Source organism: Chiloscyllium plagiosum, unplaced genomic scaffold (assembly GCF_037043375.1).
Source record: "Chiloscyllium plagiosum isolate Xiang-an unplaced genomic scaffold, Cpla_swu_hap1 HiC_scaffold_7, whole genome shotgun sequence".
In the NCBI taxonomy this organism is placed as follows: domain Eukaryota; kingdom Metazoa; phylum Chordata; class Chondrichthyes; order Orectolobiformes; family Hemiscylliidae; genus Chiloscyllium; species Chiloscyllium plagiosum.
The window spans coordinates 36,006,245-36,022,707 of record NW_028270145.1 but is presented as its reverse complement, the minus strand read 5'-3'; the positions used below and the strand labels follow the sequence as shown (position 1 = coordinate 36,022,707).

At 41.2% G+C, this 16,463-nt stretch overlaps 1 protein-coding gene across 6 annotated transcripts in view; it reads left to right on the top strand.

Moving 5' to 3' along the window:
* The window catches only part of LOC122551442 (aldehyde oxidase 1-like), a 142,707-nt gene that overhangs the window by 117,140 nt on the left and 9,104 nt on the right, over window positions 1-16,463 (top strand). For 5 of the 6 annotated variants that reach the window (XM_087988902.1, XM_087988896.1, XM_087988895.1 and 2 more), the window contains 4 exons: window positions 3,518-3,570; window positions 4,934-5,048; window positions 12,234-12,299; window positions 15,633-15,821. In XM_087988902.1, coding sequence (XP_087845028.1) covers window positions 3,518-3,570; window positions 4,934-5,048; window positions 12,234-12,299; window positions 15,633-15,821 — 423 coding nt within the window. Of the gene's footprint in view, window positions 1-3,517; window positions 3,571-4,933; window positions 5,049-12,233; window positions 12,300-15,632; window positions 15,822-16,463 lie in introns of those variants that run through there. The other variant, XM_087988899.1, reaches the window with a different exon arrangement.

The following is a 16,463-nucleotide window of genomic DNA, read 5'->3' as shown; positions in this document are numbered from 1 at the left end:
CATATTGTTTCAAGAAACCCTCGAGATCCACCTAACAAATCCTGCGACACCTAAGCTCATGGCACTAAGGAAGAACCAGTCACTATTGGGGAAGTTAAATTCATCCACTACAACAACCCTGTTGTATTTATTTAATATATTTCCATGATCTGCTTACATATCTGTTCCCCTCACCGTTGCTGTCTATAGGGAGGCCTATAGTAATGTAGCAGCTAGCAGTGATGCAAAGGATTACTATATAGCATTTAAGAATAACCAGGCAAATGGTGTTGGACTCACCAGACTGCGTGTGCTTTCAAGGTTGACTTGCCCCCAAAGAGAATGGACTTTCTCTCCTCCTGGGCAAACCAAAGCCAAAGATCCATCATAGTATCCAAGGATCTATCGTATTCTCAAGGAATCCTTAGGGTCTGTTATAGCATTTTGTAAAGTTTGCCAGGTTTTTGACTAAATTTTCATTCCTTTCATCCCCTGCAACCTGCCTCTATAAGTGCAGAATAGGTTTAGGTGCTAACAGTGTTGAGCTGCATGTCACTGTCACTGCAATCAGCAAACATCATGATGTTTACATATCACTTGTATCACTTTGAATGCGTATAGGTTAATTACAGTTACAAGCCCCTGTACCCAATTTTGGCGGCTATCTAATTCTTATTAGTTTCATGATGTTGGTTGATGGATCAATATTACTCAGAGCAGCAGGGACATCCATTGATCTCCCATGATTTAATCTCTTCACTTCAGAGAATTATCTTCCTAGATCACCTTTGTTAATTCTCTTCATAATCTGAAAGCTTCAGTCACATTATTCCAATCTTCATCAGATACAAAGCAAACAATCCCAAATGTTGAAGATAGCAGTTTATTCTGTGTGTTTCATTTATGCCATCCTTATTATAACACCATATATGTACAGGTCACAACTGCTTACATACCTGAATAACGCATCCTATTAACAAGGCAACATTTGTTTCCACCATGACGCTGGGGCAGCAGTTTGTGCACATGCACAGGTTGAGCGTTCGTTAGAGTGAACTAATCAGCGACTGTATCATTTGCAACTAGGCAGCCATCCTAAATTAAATTTTGAGATTCAAACTGAAACCTGGTCTTAAGGAGTAAATTAAATTAGAATTGAGTCTACCACAAAATGTTCTAGTTTATGTCAATTATTATTAAAGTTCTCATTAGAATTACATTGGGTTATTGCTTTGTAAATATGACATTTTTGCAAACAGTACCAGGAGGATTTTGCAAAAAAGCCATTTGTATGGGTTTACTCCAACTTGCATGAATTATTCATGTTTATTATTTTGTATTATTATTCAGTAAGTAATAAATAGTCTTATAACTAAAAAAAATCACCCAGTTTGAGGCCATGATTCTTGGTTAAGATCTCCATTTATCAACAACTAAACAAACCCCAAGGCACCTTCCCCTGCAACCAATGAAGGGGGTAACACCTGACCATTTACCTCCTCTCTCCTCAGTATCCAAGGACCCAAACATAGCTTCCATGTGAAGCAGCACCTCACCTGCACTTCTACTGTATTCACTGCTCACAATGTGGTCTCCTCTACATTGGGGAAACGAAGCGTAGACTAGGTGAACACTTCCTGTACATCTACATTCTACCTGCAAAAAAAGATCTTGAGCTTCCAGTTGCCTGCCACTTTAATACACCACTGTTCCCTGGCCAACATCTCTGTCTCAGGTTTGCTGCAGTGCTCCAGCAAAGCTCAGCACAAGCTGGAAGAACAACACCTCATTTTCCTCTGGGACCCTGCAGCCCTCAGGACTCAATATCGAGTTTAATAATTTTAGAGCCTGAACTCCCCCATATCCTAGTCCCCTACCTCACACACCAGGCCTTGTTGTCACACAGTCTGTCATTACATACTACCTATTATTCACCACTAACAGTCTCCATTAACAGATATTCAGCCTCCCAGTCAGACCATTATTAATTCCTTTGTATATCCAAATGTTCTTCTCTCTTTGGGCTCTGTTCCCACCTATTGTTTACTCCTTACTCCCTCCCCCAAACCTATCTTCAGCATATGACCTGGTATTTTCCTAGCTACCAACAGTTCTGAGGCAGGGTCACCAGACCCAAAATATTAATTTTGATTTCTCTTCACAGATTCTGCTAGACCTGCTGAGGTTTTCCAGCTTTTTCTGTTTTTGTTTCTGTATTACAGTATCCGCAGTTCTTTCAGTTTTCATAATGTGAATTAGCCACACAGAGCATTTTAAATTTGCTTCAGACGACATTTGCCTAAATGTTATTATGGTTTATCCCCATAATAACTCACATTCCTTTCCCTTTATTTTCGCTTTACTTGTTACATTCTCTGTCACTGTATCCTCTCTCCCCTCCCCCAATATCAGTGGGACTGCATGTTCCTTCCAGTCTGGCAGGTAGACATACTGTTGTTCTACCATTCTCACAATCTGATCAGTTAATCTGAACTATCAACACTCACTGACTCCCAGCACTGCACCCCCCCCCCCCCACCCAACATCATTGCATAAATGCTGCCCCCTCCACATTTCACATCAGCTCTGATGAAGAGTCATCTAGACTTGAAATATTTGCTTGCTCTTTCTCCATGGATGTGCCTGACTCACTGTGATTTTCACCATTTTTTGTTTTCAGTACAGTTTCCAATATCTGCAGTAATTTGCTCCTGTCCCCATAATAAAGCAGAATCTGAAGTGGGATTTTATGTTCTTCAGTTGCATATGCCACTGATGTTCCTGGCATAATCTGAAACACATCAGGATAAATTGTGCATGATTTATGATGTGCATTCGTGTAACCAATCCTGATGCTTCTGCAGTCAGCAGTAGGGGTTCAATAGTTGACTAATTAGCAGTGACTGTGTGTATTAAGTCTTTAACCTCTGAATCAGAGAGTTATGCATTCAAGTCCTACTCCAGGACTTCACCATAAAATCAAGGCCAACACTGCAGTGCTGGAGGAGACCTCTTACAGATGAGATTTAAACCGAGGACCTCAGAGGAAAACGTAAAAGAACTTATCAGGCTGTATCAAATAAGATCAGAGCAGGTAACACTGAAGTGCTGACCAATAATTATCCCTCAAACAACATCACAAAACCAAATAATCTGCCATTATCATTTTGCTAGTGGGAGATTGCTATGTGCACAACAGTCACTAAACTTCAGGACTACTTTCTAACTTGTGAAGAACTTTGGGAAGGACTGTGGTTGTGAAAGGCATGAGATAAATCCTGGTCTTTTTCTTTGTTTTCCAATTTTACATTTGATATATGCACCATGTTAATGTGTCTTGGTAATGCAGTTCACTGACATGCAATAATTGTACTTCATTGTCATGTCTCACATTTGCAGTTAATTTATGACTCTGATTCATAAAACTTGCTAGTTTTTTAAAATTTATATTCCTACCTTACCTAATACTTTACCATTATTAAAATATCTTTACTTTGTACTTTACTAAGACACTGAACAACATAATGTGTTTTGACAGGTGAAAGAAGCTTTGAAAAACAAGGTCAGCTTATCAACAACTGGTTTCTTTAAGTAAGTGTAACTGTTAATTTCAACTGAAACTATACATTGGTGGATCACCTTGACTGAATAGAATCTTAGGAATTCTGTGGCATTGACTACATTTAAATTTTGCTTCATACGTAAGATCATTTCTTCTCAGGATCAAGTGTAGAAGAGCAGGAGAGTACAGAACGTAAATGGAAAATAGTTTTTTAGATTATACTTAAGAAGCTCAACATATTTCAGACCACTTGATCTTCACTCTATTCACCTTAAATATCAACTTTGTCCACATTGTTTTCTGTAAGATGTACTACAGCAACTTTTCAAGGTTACTAGTAACCTTGCAAGCCCCACAACCTTTACCATTTGAAAGGTTAGGATATGAAGTACACAGGAACACCATCTGCAAGTTCCTATCCAAGTAACAAATCAACCTGACTAAGAAATACATCACTTTTTCTTCATTGTCACTGTGTCAAAACCCTGAAATTCTACAAAACAGCATTCTGGGAATTACCTTCAGCATGTTGACTGCTGCTGCTCAAGAAGCAGCTCACCAATTAGGCAGTTAAGAAGGGCAAGAAATATTGGTCTTGCCAACAATACTTACACTTGTGAGAAAAGAAGATTAGGGGACACCATGATTAAATCTGGAAAAAAATTACCGTTGGTAGGAGGAAGAGGAGATTATGCAAAGTTCAGTGATCCATAGCTCCTGGGAAAGAATGCTGGATTAGAAGATGGTTCAACGAAATGTCAAATGATGGATTGATGTTGATATTTTCCAAAATGAAACAATTTTGCAAGGGGATTAGCTGTCCATCTCCCAAAACCACCTCTGAGATTCCATTCATGAATCAATGGGACATGGGCTATAGGTAGGTGTGGAGTTTTGAGTCATAAGAAACACAAGGTAGAGTCCACTCACGACATGGGAATATTTTGTTTTGGAGTGCTTTGACCAATTGTTTAAATATCAAGCTCCTTTAAATCTTTGTATGACTGCTCATGGATGGTAACAGGGTGATTTTGTACCGGACTGTGCAGAATGTTTTGAGTTGCTACGCTGTGAAGCTTACAAGGTACAATGTGCAATGTTCATAAATGTAACGATACAAAACAGTCACTAATCTGTCTTTGACCCAAGAGACGCATTGGTCAATTTATTCCATTTGGCTTCTTTTGCTGCAAATCCTTACTCTGAATGACTCTGCTTATTAGTTTTGACACAAAGCAAGTTAGAAAATGCACCTTCACCATCCTTTCCATTTCGAACAGTGCTCCTTTGTGAACTGTGAATCAAACGTTTTTAAGAGTTCAATGTAGTTATCTCAGTGATCATTACTAATATCCCTGTGAAGTGAAAGGATGTATGTGTTGGCCATTTTAGGGGTGAGGATGTAAGCATCGACTGGGAAAAAGGTGAAGGAACCACAGCCAGCTACTTTGTTTTTGGAGCAGCTTGTTCTGAGGTGGAGATTGACTGTCTGACAGGAGACCATAAGGTGAGTCTGAAATTATAGCAGGATGTGGAATCTTATAGATAAGATGGACAATTAGTGAGGAAATGTGAACAAAGTTCTATTTATTTTCTTTGTGAAACAAGAATTTTCAATGCAATTGCAGTTTTGAAGAGTATGAAGGCACAGTCAATGCATTGTGAGTCTGATCCTCTCCTATAGCATGACTCTCAATTTGAAACAGACCCCTCTTCTAGAAATGCTGATTTTAATGGGGTTTTATGAGCAGAAGAAATAGGAGCAGGCATAGGCCATTTGGTCCTTTGTTCCTGCCCCACCATTCAATAAAATGGCTGATCTGATTGTGGTCTTCATTTTCTTGTCTGCAGCCATAGTACTCAACTCCCTAAGTGTGTCTAAAATTAATACTGAATATTTTCAATGAACCAGCCTTCACTGCTCTTCATAAGACCATAATATTTAGGAGAAGGGGTGATGGCCTAGTTTAATTATCACGAGGAAATTAATCCAGAAACCCTAGTAATGTTCTGAGGATTTGGGATCGAATCTTGCCATGGCAGATGGTGGAATTTGAGACTCCTAATTCCAGATATTTATTGAATTTATGATGATCATTGTCAACAGCAAGGGAAAATCCCACCTGGTTCACCAATGTCCTTTAAGGAAGGAAACTACTGCCCTTACATGGTCTGACCTACACATGGCTCCAGACTCTCAGTAATGTGTTTGACACTTAACTGCCCTCTGGCCAACTAGGGATAGGTAATAAATGTGGGCTCAGCCAGTGATGCCCACATCCCATGAGTGAACAAAAAATAAATTAAGCCATTCAGCCAATCATGTCTGATCCACCATTTGATTATGGCTGATATGTTTCTCAATTCCAGTCTCCTGTCTTCTTCTGGAAACCCTCGATTGCCTTACTAATCAAGAACCAATCCATCTCAGTCTTAAATATATTCAATGGCTTGGCCTCCCCAGCTTTCTGTGTCAATGAGTTCTAAAGGTTCATCACTATCTGCTTGAAGAAATTCTTCCTCAATACAATTCTAAAGGATCGTCCCGACACTGAATCTGTGCCCTCAGGTCTTCGTCTTCCCTATTAGAGGAGACATCTTCTCCAGGTCTGCTCTATCCAGGCCTCTCAGTATTTTGTATGTTTCCTCTTCTAAACTCCTTTGAGTACAGATTCTGAGTCCTCAACTGTTTTTCATGTGAAGAGCCGTTCATCCCCAGGATTATTCATGTAATCCTCCTCTGGACCTCTCCAAGCCAGCACATCCTTCCTTAGATACTTGGGCCAAAACTGCTCACAATAGTAGTCCTACCATCCAAAATGGCAGCGTAGTAGGATGCTTCAGCCTGAGCTCGTCCACTCCATCTGTTTCTTTTTCTCTCTTTTGTTTATTTTTCTTCTTACGTCTTCTTTCTTCTCGGTCTTGGACTCCCTGCCTCAACACTGGCTCGGACTCCTGGTCTCAGTGCAGACCTGACACGTGTATGTGTGCGTGCGCGCACATGTGGAATGGGGCCAGTGTTCATGCTGCCCAGCCTATCACCTGCACTCTCACTCCAAGTTCACCCCCATGAAACAGAGTGGTTAAGCACTAAAATCTTGACCCCATGACACAATTCATTACATGGTCAGTCAGGTGTGAACAGACAGCCTATTTCTTTAGGGTAAAAAGATTTTCAAAGGGCAGGAAAGAAGGTCACTGTTTTCTAGGGTGCTGCTTCATGCCTTGTGACATTCCTTATCATCCCATCCAACTGCTCTGTAAAATCCATCACGAGCACCCACCCCCGATCATCACCCTCACCACACCTCATTCCTATGTCCCTTCCTAACTAATGCTGCTGATGTACCTTGGTCCAGGATCCATTGCTACCATCCACAAAAGTCTGTGTTATGGACCAGACCAAACCCCTTTTAAATATACCAAGGAGAAAGCTTAGACCCTAGCTTTTATCTTTTTAAAGGCAAGTGTAAGACAAAATATATCTCTTAAAGCCATAGTATTGTCATACCTGCTTGCAGTCCTAGCAACATGCAAACTTTTGGTGTTACTGGGACTGCTTGAGCTACTAATCAATCAAATTGGTTCCTCAGTCTCCCCAGTAAGGGGCAGATGTCCCACTCTGCCCTTGTTAATGCCAGCTATGGAATGCCCTTTCTGCAGGACTCTTTATAAAAAAAGGGGTCAAACCCCACCCTTCCCCTCCCACACACTGTAAAATGCAACCTGTCCTCTTAGTATTCACCATGTCAAAAACAAAAACAGAAATTGATGGAAAAGCTCAGCAGGTCTGCCAGCTTCTGTGAAGAGAAATCAGAGATAATGTTATGGGTCCAGTGACCCTTCCTCAGAACACATTCATCATGTCAACTTTGATGAAGAGTCATCTTGACATGAAACGTTAGCTCACTTTCTCTCCATGGATGCTGCCTGACCTACTTGATTTCTAGCATTTGTAGATCCCAGATTGAAATCTAGCTTGATGGATCATACATTTAATTTCTACAGTTGTTTAACGTTAATGTTAGTCATTTAAACATATTCACATAAAGCTGCAATGGTTTTTTACAAAACAGGTTTATAATAGAAAAGAAGAAAAAAGAAGTGTCCTATACAGAGTCATAGAGCTGTACAGCATGAAAACACTGCCCCTTAGTTCCTTTTAAATTGTTCCCCTCTCACCGTAAACCTATGTCCTATACCTGGGCTGGGGGAAGTACAGAATTAAAATCTTGGCTATTCATTCTATCAATGCCCCTCATGATTTTATAAACGTCTGTCATGACAGGACTTATGCACTTCATGGGATGGTCCTGGGGAGTGTTGCTGAACAAAGAGATCTTGGAGTGCAGGTTCATCGTTCCATGTAAGTGGAGTCAGGTAGACAGGATAGCGAAGAAGGCATTTGATAAGATTACCTTTATTGGTCAGTACATTCAGTATAGCAGTTGGGAGGCCATGTTATGGCTGTACAGGACATTGGTTAGGCCACTTTTGGAATACTGCATTCAGTTCTGGTCTCCCTCCTATAGGAACGATGTTGTGAAATTTGAAAGGGGTCAGAAAAGTTTTACAAGGATGTTGACAGGGCTAGAGAGAAAGTAATTAGAAAGAGCTTAACACAGATATCAAAACAAAATCTATTCGCAATGTACCTTTCATAGCCATGCAATCCCAGGGAAACAATCACACTAATCTCAGGTTTTAAAAAATAACTCACCTGACTTTCCCTAAGTTCTTCCTCTTGGATTGTGGAGACAATTGTAGAATTCCTTTCCAAGTTCATGGGCATGAACTTTTCACAATTCTGATGCCTGTGCTTTCATTTTATCAACCTAAAGACGTCTTTCTAAACTTTCCTGACTTGGAAATTCCACAGAATAGAAACCACTTCTATTGACATCACTGGCTCCCTGAATTGACCGGATTCTCCTGCTAGGAGAAAGTGTTCTACCTTGTGAACTGAACCTCTGCACTGAGAATTTGAATCTTGTGTTCTGAAGTCAAAGCTAAATTAATTGTCTTAATGTATTAAAAGAAACGCATTCATAAGATTAGCCAAAACCCATCTGCCTCTATTTTTAAAACAAGCCAAATCCCAAATATGATCATAGTATACTATATATGCGAAGTAAGGGAAGTAGACAGCAGAGAGAGAGCCCATAAAACAGTGCAAGGGGAGAAGAGAGTAACACTGAGAGTCAGAGCCTTTAAAACAGCCCAAGTTGAGAAAAGAGCAGCCATTTGAGAGAGCACCCATAAAATAGCATGGTGGGTGGAGATAGCAGTGGAAAGAGGTGAGAGAGTGTCTATAAAACAGCATGAGGCCAGGAGAAAACATCAGGGAGAAAGAGAAATAAGTGGTGAGAGAGGAAGAGTGCAAGATCATAAAATTATTTGGGGGAAGGGGAAAAAGCTGGGAAGGGGGAGAGAAAGAAAGAAGTGGCAAGAGAAAGCGTGAGCCCTTAATACTGTACAAAGAGAAGATAGCGCAATGGAGACACAGAGAAAGAGAGCCCATAAAACATTGTGAGGGGAAGAGAGCAGCAAGCATTGTGAGAGAGAGAGAGAGCGAGAGAGAGTGAGCATGAGAGTCTATAAAGAGCATGAGGAGGGACGCTCCTGATGAAGGGCTTATGCCTGAAATGTCAATTCTCCTGCTCTCAGATGCTGTCTGATCTGCTGTGCTTTTTCCAGGACCACACTCTCGACACTGAGGGAGCAGCAATGAAAGAGAGAGTGAGAGAACAAAAGTATATAAAACAGTCTGAGGGGAAGAAAGGGCACGGTATGTGAAAGAGAGCATGTAAAGCATCAAGAAAGATGGAATGAGCAGTATTGGAAGCAGAGAGAGTCCACGAAATAATGCTCAAATAGGATGGAGCATCAACAAGACAGGGAAATGGAGTGTTGAAAAACAGTGAGGTGAGGAGAGAGCAGCAAAGCAAGAGAGTCCTCACTTCATACTGCATATAAAAAAAAGCATGAGGGACAACAGTACAACAGACAAAGAGAGTCATAAAACAGAATGAGAGGAAGATTTGTGGTTGCAGAGCAGATCTGAGAAACATCAGTGTGACATCACAGAAAAACAGATAAGTACTTTGTTGGTGAATATTTTCTCATTTAAAATTGCACTTAATTCATATATAATTGGGAGATTTAGTTTGAACAGTAAAGTTTATCAACAGGAGTAAAACTTATTACGATTAGGGGTTTTGATTATAATAATGAAGACAAAAATAAAATAATTAACATATGAAGGTGGCAGAACAGGTGATATGTTGAGGTTGCAGTATGTGAGAATGATGGATGCTGGTGTGATCTCAAGCGATGACATCCATAGTAACTGTTGTTCAAGGAGCTTCAGCTGACAGTTGGTGAACCAGAGTCCACATCATTGCAAAACAGTGGGGCAAGGCTATCTGGACACATCATTTCAGAAGGCAGTGATACCCGTTACGCTGGGGCTGTCTGATATGGCCAGGGACAGAAGGGTGTGACTGTGATTGAGACAGGTATAGGGGAATGAGAAGGGAAAAGTGGAGGAGTCTTAGCCTTTATTGCTATCCAAAGTGTTTAAGGTTCTTGCATCTTGAATGGATCAGAGCAGGAGATGCCAGGTGGATGAGTGAACTGGCCAAGGCACTGTGAAACAGGAAGACTTAGATTAGGTTACATTACCTAAAATGTGGAAACAGGCCCTTCAGCCCAACAGTCCACACCGACCCTCTGAAGAGTAACCCACCCAGACCCATTTTCCTCTGACTAATGCACCTAATACTATGGACAATTTCCCATGGCCAATTCACCTGACCTGCACATCTTTGGTCTGTGGGAGGAAACCAGAGCACCTGGAGAAAACCCACGCAGACACGGGGAGAATGGGCAAACTCCACACAGACAGTCACGCGAGGCTAGAATTGAACCTGGGACCCTGGTGCTGTGAGGCTGCAGTGCTAACTACTGAGCCACCATGCCGCCCTAATTTGAGGGGTCAGGAACTAAATTGCACTATTGTGGTAGCTGGGAGAGTATAGCAAAGGGGTTAGGTACAGTTCTCTGAAGCTAAGAGGGAGAGACCAAACAGCTCTATGGTCTGCCAGAAGACAGGTTTCAGGACATCTACTCTGGGCTTGAATAACTTCCAGGTAGGGGAAGTGGCGAAAATGAAGATCCACTTGTTCTGGGACATATGGGGTTCAAACAACGCTGGTAGAACTAGGAAAGAAGTTTTGCTTAGAGAGTATGACCAGCTAGGAGCTAAGTTTAAAAAGTAGAACCTCAAAAATGATAATCTCTGGATTATTAGTCAAGCAATAAGCAAATTGGCACAAGGTAGTTAAAATCAGAATAATGAATATGTTACTAGTGGGAGAAATGGATTTTGATTTCATGAATCACTGTCACCAGTATTAGGGAAAATGGAAGTTGTACTTTTGGGACTTCACCTGAGTTGTGTTGGGACCAGTGTTGTGTTGATTCTTATAAGTAGGATGGTAGAATGGGCTTTAAATTAAGTAGTAGAGGTGAAGGGAACATGTGAGAGGAGATGTGTTAAATTGATGGAAAATAAGTTAACAAAGTAGGGAAGCAATTTAGGTATTGATAACTAGTGTGTGACAGGAAGAAACAGTGTACAAATTTAAGAACATCCCAGTAGATAAAGCCAACGATTGCAAAAATGTTAAACAGTCAGAATTAAAGGACTTGAATGTATTCATAACAAAATAGATTAATTATTACTTATTATTAATTATTAACACAGATAGAAATAAATGTGTATGAATTGATAGCCATTGTGGAAACATGGTTGCAAGTGACCAAGGTTGGGACCTAAATATTTGAGTTTTGTTGGAAGTTTTTGGTACACTTGCTTTTAGATAAAGACAATAACCTATTAAAAAGTCAGGAACCAGCAGGAGGCAAGTGATTGGGATGACATTGCCCAGCAGACCAGTCCTTTTTTTAAATTCAACCTGCTCCAGTAGGCTATGACATATCACCTGGATCAGAGGTAAAACCATCCCAGCACTTATTTTTTTACTTTGACAGAAACCGATCACCACAAAATTGTTATTTGTTAATGAATTAATCGGGTTAACACACAAGCCCGACAGGGGCAGTGTCATGATAAAAAAAAGAAAAAAAAGTGGGAATTCAAGGCAGAGAACTGAATCAAAATTGACTTGGAATGGGAGATAATGCACTGCAGTTTCCGCAGTGCCCAAATTTCTGTAAAAGCTGTGACGGTGTTAAGTGACATTGCATACTCTCTATTCAATGACACCAAGGCACGAGCCTAGCTACAGAAGAGAGGCAGGCAGTTGGGAATTACAATATCCTCCACTGCCTACCGCCTGGACCTGTTGATGGTTACCTTAGCCACGTCCAGAAGCAGGCCCATGAACAGCTCCTCCAAACTGCCTGCCCTCTGCAACCCCCCATCCTCTTACCTGTTCAGACATTTTATGACACATCACTGGAACAGGTGAGACTTGAACATGGACCTTCTCGCCTAGACAGAGGGCACGGCCACTGTGCCACAAGAGCCCTCAAAATAATGGCACACAATGTGGTCCCAACATGACCGTGGGATTAATGGTTTTATACTCTAAAGGAGATTAGGACTGTGGTCTCCAAAGTCATTACTCAGCATAGCACAGTGACCATATGTTTTGTTGTTTTGCAGAATATCAGGACAGACATTGTGATTGATGCAGGACAGAGCATAAACCCGGCTGTGGATATTGGACAGGTAGGTTACAGAAACTGATTGAAAGATGAAGATAACAAAAGAATGTATACAGCTCCTGTTTTGGTACCAAGGTTTCTGTGCTGAAGACTGCCAAGATTATCGGCTATGAAGCCCCAGTTTGTGGACAGCAGGTTCACAATATTTGACAGCAAGAAATGTTTGGGATTGAGTAATTTCTAGATTTCAGAATTTCCTGGGTTGTGGAATGACAAGTACGTGAACAGAAAACACCAAAGATAGAAGTATTTATCTGAAACATAAAACATTATAAAAGAGGAATAATAATTGTTTGATTTATTAAATTTTGTACTTTCCATGACTCTGCTCCCAAAATGCTATAGTATGGTTCATAAGTTACTTGGGTCTCTCAAATATTTCTAGATAACTGGTTTCTTTGAATGTTAAATTTCCAGGTTGAATTATTTAAACTGTTTAACAATTTTCTCTCAATGGTCAGTTGGGAAGCAGCGAGAACCTAAATACAAACAGAGACTGACAAAGGGACAATGTAGAGAGGCTGCTGCTTTCATCCCCACTGAATTCTGTCACAGTCCATTTGGGCATCTTCACCAAACTGTAAATAACTTTTTTTCAAAAGAGTTCCCTGAGCATTAAATGGATATGTGGATCTGTTCCAACACCAGTACTTCTGTCCCTCACTTTAAAATACAGTCATAGAGTCATAGAGATGTACAGCATGGAAACAGACCCTTCGGTCCAACCTGTCCATGCCAACCAGATATCCCAACCCAATCTAGCCCCACCTGCCAGCACCCGGCCCATATCCCTCCAAACCCTTCCTATTCATATACCCATCCAAATGCTTCTTAAATGTTGCAATTGTACCAGCCTCCACCACATCCTCTGGCAGCTCATTCCATACACGTACCACCCTCTGTGTGAAAACGTTGCCCCTTAGGTCTCTTTTATATCTTTCCCCTCTCACTCTAAACCTATGCCCTCTAGTTCTGGACTCCCCAACCCCAGGAAAAAGGCTTTGCCTATTTATCCTATCCATGCCCTTCATAATTTTGTAAACCTCTATAAGGTCACCCCTTAGCTTCTGACGCACCAGGGAAAACAGCCCCAGCCTGTTCAGCCTCTCCCTGTAGCTCAGATCCTCCAACCCTGGCAACAACCTTGTAAATCTTTTCTGAACCCTTTCAAGTTTCACAACATCTTTCTGATAGGAAGGTGACCAGAATTGCACGCAATATTCCAACAGTGGCCTAACCAATATTCTGTACAGCCGCAACATGACCTCCCAACTCCTGTACTCAATACTCTGACCAATAAAGGAAAGCATACTAAACGCCGCCTTCACTATCCTATCTACCTGCGACTCCACTTTCAAGGAGCTATGAGAACCTGCACTCCAAGGTCTCTTTGTTCAGCAACACTCCCTAGGACCTTACCATTAAGTGTATAAGTCCTGCAAAGATTTGCTTTCCCAAAATGCGGCACCTTGCATTTATCTGAATTAAACTCCATCTGCCACTTCTCAGCCCATTGGCCCATTTGGTCAAGATCCTGTTGTAATCTGAGGTAACCCTCTTCACTGTCTACTACACCTCCAATTTTGGTGTCATCTGCAAACTTAGCTGTACCTCTTATGCTCGCATCCAAATCATTTATGTAAATGACAAAAAGTAGAGGACTCAGCACCAATCCTTGTGGCACTCCACTGGTCACAGGCCTCCAGTCTGAAAAACAACCCTCCACCACCACCCTCTGTCTTGTACCTTTGAGCCAGTTCTGTATCCAAATGGCTAGTTCTCCCTATATTCCATGAGATCTAACCTTGCTAATCAGTCTCCCATGGGGAACCTTGTCGAACGCCTTACTGACATGCATATAGATCACATCTACTGCTCTGCTCTCATCAATCTTCTTTGTTACTTCATCAAAAAACTCAATCAAGTTTGTGAGACATGATTTCCCACGCACAAAGCCATGTTGACTATCCCGAATCAGTCCTTGCCTTTCCAAATACGTGTACATCCTGTCCCTCAGGATTCCCTCCAACAACTTGCCCACCACCGAGGTCAGGCTCACTGGTCTATAGTTCCCTGGCTTGTCCTTACCACCCTTCTTAAACAGTGGCATCACGTTTGCCAACCTCCAGTCTTCCGACACCTCACCTGTGACTATCGATGATACAAATATCTCAGCAAGAGGCCCAGCAATCACTTCTCTAGCTTCCTACAGAGTTCTCAGGTACACATGATCAGGTCCTGGGGATTTATCCACCTTTAACCGTTTCAAGACATCCAGCACTTCCTCCTCTGTAATCTGGACATTTTGCAAGATGTCACCATCTATTTCCCTACAGTCTATATCTTCCATATCCTTCTCCACAGTCCTCTTCAACAGATTCTGCATTCTGTGTCTCCTTGGTCCTCCCAGATGTATTAGAACTTAGTTATGTTCCAGGTTCTCCTCATGGTTTTTCAGTGAGAGAAAGGAAGTGGAATGCAGTTGAAATAGTCCTGTCAAATCAGAAACCATTGTGCAATATTCCAGTACAATATGCTATTTTGCAGTAATGTATAATCTTTCATTGGGAAGTGTCCAATTGCCAAATCACTAATGAGGAAAGGAACAGAGAGTATTGAGCAGTATTCTATTGGTTTGTGGTCCATTGTGTTGATGCATTCATTAAAGTGCCATTCAAGGTATTTAAACTTGGGCTTTTTATGAGTGAAACTGGTATATCTACATGGAATAAATGGGGTAGGCTTCTAGCAGTCACCTCAGTGCAACCTAGATTCTGTTCATTGTATTTGTTGAGCCAGGACACTATCTGGAAGCTCTATCTTTGCTCATCATGCACTGAATTATGGAAGTCAGTGGAGCCAAGTGGCTAGTGCATGTGGATGTTAGATTCAGGCTTCGCCATGTTGAATACTTCCTCACAATCCACATTTGTGGATTAAAACTGAAGGCTACTAATGACCATTTAATTGAGACACAAGTGTCTCTGCTCCTTGGCTAAATGGACAGCACTTGTTTGCTTTTGAACAGAAGTTTGCGAGTTCAAGCTTGACTCCAGAAACTTGATAACAAAACCTAAGCTGACATCCCAATGCAGTACTCAAATGATGCAACTCTATTTGGGGGGGGAATGGAGGTAGAAATTAACGGTTGCATTTCCTATATGACAACAGTGACTTCTGAACTCAAAAGTACTCCATTGGCTGAAAGTACCTTTGAGCCATCCACAGTACATGAAAATTGCAAATTGGCATTTTTTTGTGGCTGAGTAAAGCTGGCCATTAATTGATGTGGTCATTCATATGCAAACTGATAATCACTCCTTACAATCTTTTACAGATTGAAGGTGCTTTTATCCAAGGACTTGGGCTTTTCACCATGGAAGAGCTGAAATATTCTCTGAAAGGGGTGCTTTACACTCGCGGACCAACCCAATACAAGATCCCTACAGTTTGTGACATTCCAGAACAGCTGAATGTGTCATTGTTACCACGATCACAAAATCCCAAAGCCATCTACTCTTCCAAAGTAAGTTCCAGGTATCTGATCTAGGATGATTGGACTGGTAGTCTGTTAAATAAGGTGACACAAGAATATCTAGAGACTTAGAGAGCATTGCCAAGATGTTACAACTGCAGATCTCGTAAAATATTGACACCGATCTTTGACATTAATGAGGGCAAGTGGTGCAGAAATTGGAAGCATATCCCAAATAAAACCAAAGTGTGGAAGAACTCAATATGTCTGGCAGCATCTGAGGAGAAAGAATTTAAAGTTTCAAGTTCAATATGAGTCGTCTTTGACCCGAATTCCTGCCATTTGGATCTTGGTTGAAAATGTCAATGCTTGTATGTTTTGTGACTTCATTCATTGTTTTAAGTCTGCCTTAGAATTAAAGAGATAGAGAAGATAAAGGGCCTTTCATTTGCTGACCATGACCTCTCTTACACCTAACATCTCAGTCTGAATGGATACAGCACCCTATCCGCCCAACTTCTTATGCTAATTGGTAAAAGGGTTGTTAATTGACCATTAGTTTACTGAACTGAAACAGCAGAAACAAGCATGACAATCACTATCTGCTGTACCCCTCTCACCCTGCCGAGAAATGCAAAATGCAGCTCTGTTGTGTGTATGTATGCTTGGCCAGCAAATGAGCAAAGACACAGT